The sequence below is a fragment of the Polyodon spathula genome, chromosome 16 (genome assembly GCF_017654505.1).
Source record: "Polyodon spathula isolate WHYD16114869_AA chromosome 16, ASM1765450v1, whole genome shotgun sequence".
NCBI classification, from domain to species: Eukaryota; Metazoa; Chordata; class Actinopteri; order Acipenseriformes; family Polyodontidae; genus Polyodon; species Polyodon spathula.
In genome coordinates this window covers 22,320,960-22,328,452 of record NC_054549.1, presented here as the reverse complement: position 1 = coordinate 22,328,452, position 7,493 = coordinate 22,320,960, and the positions used below count along the sequence as shown (strand labels likewise).

Below are 7,493 nucleotides of genomic sequence, written 5' to 3'. Positions count from 1 at the left end.
CTCAGTCCTAGAATTCTAGGTGATGCAGAACGTTTGGCCACAGCTGTAGGTCACACTTTGGTATTTGCTGGTTCTGGCAAGATCAGTATTTGCCAGGTTAAATATACCTTTGAAAATTGCTTCTGAAAAGGTGCAGGACATTCGAACCTGGTCATTCTTGCAACAGAATGCTTTTCAATTACTTTTTTTTTTCTGAATGTTGGAACATCGGACCCTCAAAACGAGGCAGTGCGTCACTGGCAGGTCGCTGCTCTACTCGCTGTATTAAAGGAGTGGAATTCTGGAACAATGCAAGAAGCGGCGGGCGCTTTCTTCTTTATAAAGCGTCCTCATAGCTCCGCCGTGCCTCGTCTTGATCGCCAGGTCCCGTATCAGGCACACACAGTCAATATGTTACTCCTGTCGGTGGTAAAAAATAATGTATAATCTTGACTCGAGTTCCAGACTCTGCTGGGGTTGTATTGCTGATTAAGAAGCGACTCGGTTAAGATTAATAATATACTTTATTAAATATTTTTTTGTTAATTTGACAGCACAATAATTTAATATATTCCCATATTGTCACACCTACAATCGCATCGAATATATATGTTTATACACGTTTATTTCGTACACAACTTGGTCACGTCAACTTACAATTTACTTGTTTAACAGTTACAACTGGCATCAAACAATAAAACACAATAATCCAACTTATGGATATCATATTGCACAACGTAGTTTTTACATTCAATCCAAAAAATAAAATAAAATAAAATAAATAAATAAATAGAACAAAAAAATAAACGTGATCGGGTATGACATAGTCCCAGTACCGTATTAGGACAAATATATAGTTTGATATCAGACCAAAGTTAATACTGATATTAAAACGACATAAAATCTGAAATGCACTGTAAAGGATATATTTAAGATATATACTGTATTTCAATGATGTGTTCTGAATGATATATTATATGATCTCATTCGTAAGATTTATTATTTATTTTTAAAGCAATACTATAAAACACCAAAACAATTGCGAGTTTTGACGTCAAAAACATTTTAAACATACTAACGCTTTGAATAAATGTTTGGAAGTCAGGAGCTGTAGACATGTAAGGTAGATCAGGCAAAGCGTCTATTAGTAAGCCGCTTGAACAGAATATCAGCTCCCGAACACAGACTAATAATAATAATAATAATAATCCTTGCAATAATACAAAAAAAAAATAAAATAAATCCCTCTCAGAACGATTGTGCACTGCATATATTTAAACAGACTTGAATTTATTCACGTGGTTTAATAGTAAAGCTTCAGACCACCGGCGCCCTCTGGTGGTTGGCAAAAAAAAAAAAAAAAATTAACGCGTTTCAGAGAACTGTTTGGAAATGCGGAAATAAACTTAATAGTTATTCACTATATACGAAGAGATAGTTCTATGTATACAAGACATTCCACCTTGTTCAAAATGGTTTGTTTTAACCACGGACGGTTGCTAATAATTCACATTACAAAACATGCGCCTCGACATAGATACAGTTCATATATAAGCATGCATTTAGCGTTTCCAGACTTTGAAATCTATCTACCAATCTATCTATCTATCTACCTATGCCCATCTTTACACATACACTACAGAATAGCTTTTTACATAATGTACTTCTGTAGTTTGAAACAAAAAACCGGACAATGAATGAATTACGCCTTTATTTCATGTTGATAACTTTTGTCTGATACCAGGCAACCAATAAGGGCATTGGCGCCCTCTAGTGTTTCGTCCCGTTCGCACATGCACATTAATTTCATTTCAAGTGAGTGCAGGCCGATTCACTGGCTCCCTCATGTGGCTATTGTTTAGAATACATCCTTAAACCCTTAATGAAGTCTGTTTTCGATTAGTATTAAGACTTACAGCATTTCAAATTCAGTACTGTATTCTGTGTAGTAGAGCACAGAAATAATAAAGATAATTATACATATGTTTCAATAGGGTTTTCGGCAAAGTGTAAAATCGAACAAATAAATACAATAAATAATATAAATACAATGACAAAAAATAAATATTGCAAACCATTCATCCATAACACACACTAACACTGACACAGGCACATCAAACTAGAATCGCAAGAGAACAGACAGATTATCACAAGTTCATCAGAATATTTAGCACTAACTGTACAGTACTTCATTTTGATATTACAGTAAACGGTACAACTTTTACACATTTTGCACTTTTCACAAGCTTTCACATCAGATGCACAGAAAAGGAGTCAGGGAAGGGGGGGGGGGGCAGAATTCATTCAACACAGGAGCAGTGCATTTTTAGATAGCAATGCAAAGAAAATGTCATTTCTCAAAGGAGGGAATCCATTTTAATTACTATGATTCCTATAAAATTTAAAATTTACGAGCGAGAGGAGCCCTTTCAGCCCATCTGCCCTTGTCCGGTTTGCTCAGTAAAATACCCTAATGATTATTTATTACTAAATATAGAGAATTAACACTTCCGTTAACAAACTGCGTGTTGGTTTAATATTTTTCTTTCGTTGCCAAAACAAATAACTTTTTCATTTTCTCAGTTCTATAATAATATTGTCAGAAAATCCAAAAATCTCACTGCGGTTGATGGGAATCTCTGCGATACATTATGGCAGATACCGGGGTTCGGGGGTATGGGTTGGGTGGGGGGGGGGGGGTGGGGGGTGGGGGGGGGGGGGGGGGGTGGGGGGGGGGGGGGTGGGGGGGGGGGGGGGGGGGGGGGGGGGGGGGGGTGGGGGGGGGGTGGGGGGGGGGGGGGGGGGGGGGGGGGGGGGGGGGGGCGGGGGGGGGGGGGGGGGGGGGGGGGGGGGGGCTGTAAAGGACAGGCACATTTCACAAAAGGGGGAGGGGGCTAAGTCGTAAATCGCTTGGCATAGATAACGACAAGTCCTAAAGTTAGTGGAGCAGGCAGTCCAAAAGGCAATTTCCAGCTAGAAGATGCATAGTACTGGACTGAGTGACTAACTTAGAATGAGGAGTCTTTGTATGGCCGATGGTCTGTCTATGGTATTAAAACGACGGGCAGTGGGAATCCCTGAGACCACACACACGCTTTAGCAGTGGGCAGCTTTAGGAATTGGTTTACAGAGAGAAAGGGGGGAGAGAGCAGACGGAGGGAAGCAGCAACATTATATAAACATCAAATCTACTGACAACAGCAACGTAGGTGTGAGACGACAAGCGTTACACTCAAGAATGTAAAAGCGCGGCAGGGATAATGACACTCGCCAATGGTTTAACAGCAATCAGGCAAGTGACAAGCGACCAATGAAATCTTTATAGAATTCATGACAAACGGGCAATTTCTTCTCAAGGGGATGGAGTAATCTGTAGTCATTCAAAACAGTTTTAGGTTTACAAATGATAGAGTAGCTTCAGGGATCTCCTGTGGCCTTTGCTAAATTGCTGTTATAAAAGAAAAAAGCTTTTGCTTTTATCATGTAAGATCAATGGCTTCAAATGGCAGATTAATGGACTTATTCTATGATTGCTTTCAGCTAAATTCTCTTCTGCAGTGCAATGCCAAGACCATCTTTTTATTTTCTCGCTCCAGAAAGCCATATGGCGCGGTGAACTTTGAACTCTTGGCTCGGCTGTATAGCTGGCGGCGGGTTGAAAGGTCAGGTGTTGTCATTACCTGATCCATCCACAATGAGAATGGAAGATCTTTGGGGTTGATGGTACACTTTTTTCCACAAGAAAAACCATGCTTGTATTGTATTGAACAGAAGTGTGTGTTAAGCAGCATACTTTTTATTTTTAATTATTTTTTTGCTGCACGTTTCTAAACGCCTACCATAGAAGTGCCAGCGCCATCTAGTGATCTGCCATCTTAAATCTGGTTGTTTTTCTGGCAATACACTAGCTGTGCACTAGATGGTGCTTACTAACATCAAGCCACATTGTGTCTGTGACAGGCAGCCAGGACAGAAGACCCGCTCCTGAACAAAGTCCTTGTTGAAAACATCATAAAAAGACAAGGAGCATTAAAAAAATAAATAAAACAAGATCAAAAGCTATTGGAATAAATAGGACGCACAACATTCAAAAATTCTGTCACCTGGCTTTCCAATTCTGGTTTGTTTTTCATCACATCCTTGAATCCTGTTTTGTATTACGTTCAGGGACAGCTCTACTCTACTGAAGCTCTACTGAAGACCATCACAAGAGGCTTCTAAGTTAGTTTTGGCATCAATGCGAGACTAAAGGTAAGAGCGAGAATTTGATTTCCGTCTTGGTTTCCAAGTTGTTGTTGTTTTTTTGTTCATTAGATTTTAGAGTGAAACCCATAATTAAAGTGGTCTCCCTGTCTGACCTTCTGACATGAATGAGTTTGTTATGCGGAACCAAGAAGCATCTTGGAATGGTTTTTAGCAGAACACAAATTGCACAAGAACTTGACATCTCAGCCCATTGAACTGCTAAACTCCCAGTTCAAAGTCTGACTACAGGATCAGCTCTTCAATCTTATGCTGATGTCAGTTTTAATGACTCATCAGCTGCTAGGAGGAGATTGAATTAACTGTTACTTTTTTAAAATAAGTTTTAGTGTAGCGTTTACAAGAAACACATTGCCTTACAATCGTTTTTCATTCACACATCAGAACTAGGGAATTACTTTTTTAAAATTTTTACTCGGGAACGGTCTCTAGAAGAAAGCGATTTTTTTTCTTCTTCTAAACATCACTGTGTATTCAGTTCACTGTCCCTGAAAACAGAACAGAAAACCGACGTTGTTGCAGTGGGGGAGTGTGATCTGGATACACTGCGATCCTCAGAAGAGAAATTCTTTATATTTATATTTACAGAAACTGTTGGCACCTTATGAGTCACAACTTGAGATCGGAGAATTCTGAACTTTTGGTAGTTCCTAGAAGTTGTCTAAAACTAGGAGGGGCGAGAAGGGTCGTTATGCTCCCTGAGTTTGGGACTCCGTCCCGAGTCTTATCAGGCATGTTGGCACAGTCGAATCTTTTAAATCAAATTCAAAAACATATTTGTTTGAGATAACCGGAACAGAGTTCCACAAACGAGGAGCACAACAGCAAATGGCTCCAGCTGACGTATTGTATTGTATTGTATTGTATTGTATTGTATTGTGTCTTGTTAACACAGCAGGGGCTTCTGTAACGCTTTGAGGATGTCAAGAACTGAAAATGAAATGGGTGAGAGAGTTATTGAATTCTGTACACCCTAACCCAGGGGTGTCCCACTCCGGTCCTCAAGGACTACAAGGTTGTTCATGTTTTCATTCCAACTTAAGCTCTCAATTAACATCAATTATCTAATTATTTGCTCAATTGGACATCATTCATATTTTTTTCAAGGTCTTTTACAGTTGAGTCGTTTTGAAAAAAATGCACTTGATTCAAGGTACGCCACCTATAAAACATTCTGAGGCCTGGGGGCTGGCTGGTTGCTCAAGCAGCCTGTTTTGGGGGGGGGGTGGGGTGGGGGTCACTCCGTTGAGGCAACTCTTCTCACGAAGGACTTCCTGGACACCTGTACCAAAGAGTGGTTTCTCCACCCCCAATCAGGTGGGGGTTAGTTTGTGTTTTGGGGGTCACTCTATTGAGAAGAGGCTCGCGGAGGTTGTGGATGGTTTCTCAGTCGGAGGGGGGGGGGGGGTTAGTTTGTGTTTTGGGGGGTCAATCCGTTGAGAAGAGGCTCACGAAGGACTTGCGCAGGTTCCGGATGGTCTCTGCTTTCTCCTCGTCGTGGCTAAGGGTTGAACGGGGAGCCGCCAAAGGTTCTGGAATGTTGAAGGCATTGGTAAGAGACTGGGATTTGCTACAAAAAGAGAGGAGAGCAGTAATAGGAGAAAAAAAAACTATTAAAGTCATGCACACTCCCTGGGGAGGGAAAGTGAAAAGAGGGTCCACCTACCTGTCGACCCAACCAAAAAAAAAAAAAAAAAAAACATGGTCCCATAAATCTTTAATTCAATCAAAGGTGTCCACTGATCCACTCCAGGTCTTTGTTCCAGCCCTGCTCTAAATGGTTAATCCTATCAAATCTCCACCCAGACCCTGAAGTAGTTCATTATTTACCTGTGAAACCTGGAGTGGAGTAATGGCTCTCCAGGAGCCGGATCATTTGGATACCCCTGCATTCGCTACAATAGGTCTCAAATGTACAGTTAATAAAGAAACACGCGTTCTAGGAAATTTTCATTTGAAATCTGACTTCTGGTACTACACAAAGTTCTCAGTTTGCTTGCCTTTCCTTCCAGGAAGTCTGTCACTGCTTTAGTCACCCAAGTACTGTCTCCTGGGTCATGTTACTGGCTGAAAGCATGTCAGTCAACAGGGAAAGCAGCTGATTGGTTATAGACAGGGGAATAGCCAATAAAGGGGTGGGGACCCCATGGAAGTAGGGTTGTATACAGAGATATCTTCAAGCGAGTGGAGATCGTGTTTTAAAATGAACTGCCCAACAGCTTCTTTGAGAACTGCCCATTTGAGACCAATGTCGTGAATGGATGTGCATGCTGGAGAATATTTATGCAACTACAATTACTTTAAAAATTAAATGGCCATACAGCTGTGGCCAAAAGTTTTGCATCACCTAGAATTTTAGAATTGAGTCATAATTATGCTTGCTCCTATTCAAGTTTATTTTTTTAAAGAATGTAAGTCGGCACACTGAATGACAGACACTGTAGCTGGCAAATGAAAGTGCACAGTCGGTGCCGGTCTGATGATTGCCATTTAAATGAATGAGAGCATTCTAGCGCTGCTCCAGGCAACGAGACCTGTCAGAATTGGGTGAAGTGACATCACAGTGAAACCACAGTACTAACATGCCACTGAGATGACTGACAGCGACCCCTAGCCAATCAGAGCGAAACGGAGACGGGACAGACAGCAAGTATACAAACTAAACAAACTAGAGCTGATTTGTAAATGATTGTTTTTGGTAGGAAAATTTAAAAAATAGCGAGTGGTTTCTCAGACGTTTATCAGATATAAATCTATTTCAGTCTGACTGGTTTGGGGAATTCAATGTTTAACGAGCTTTACCGATTTAATATCGAAAAGTAGCAAGCCTAGATATAATTAAATAAACTGTGAACTTCATTTAGACCTTTAATTTAACAAAGAAACTACAAAATATATACTACTGGAAGCCATCATAGTAGTACAGTAGAATTTCTTGTTAGATTTCGAAATGTAACGTTTTTACATTGGTCAGTTTTTCGTTAAGTGTATGGGGGAAAACTCCAAAACGGTGTGTAATTCAATATGTTAACATTATTCGGCAGGTTTCATTCGACTTCATGAAGCAAAATGAGTTAATTCTATAGGGTGATGCAAAACCTCTTGCCACGGCTGTACTTCTTAAAATAGTTTGAATTACATACATTTGTGTGTAATGGAACGTTGTTTCCTGTATGCCACGCTATATTTGCATTAGGGTGTCATCACACACTTCTGTCGTGCTACATTTTGCGATACGATATTTATCACGA

General features: G+C 40.4%; 1 protein-coding gene across 2 annotated transcripts in view; it reads right to left on the bottom strand.

The window, feature by feature from the left end:
• Nucleotides 1-5,558: 5,558 nt before the first annotated feature.
• Nucleotides 5,559-7,493, bottom strand: part of LOC121328498 (synapsin-1-like) — a 58,466-nt gene continuing 56,531 nt past the window's right edge. Inside the window, exon 13 of one of the 2 annotated variants that reach the window (XM_041273182.1) lies at nucleotides 5,559-5,812. In XM_041273182.1, coding sequence (XP_041129116.1) covers nucleotides 5,671-5,812 — 142 coding nt within the window. In that variant the 3' untranslated portion in view covers nucleotides 5,559-5,670. The remainder of the gene's footprint in view (nucleotides 5,813-7,493) is intronic. The other variant, XM_041273183.1, reaches the window with a different exon arrangement.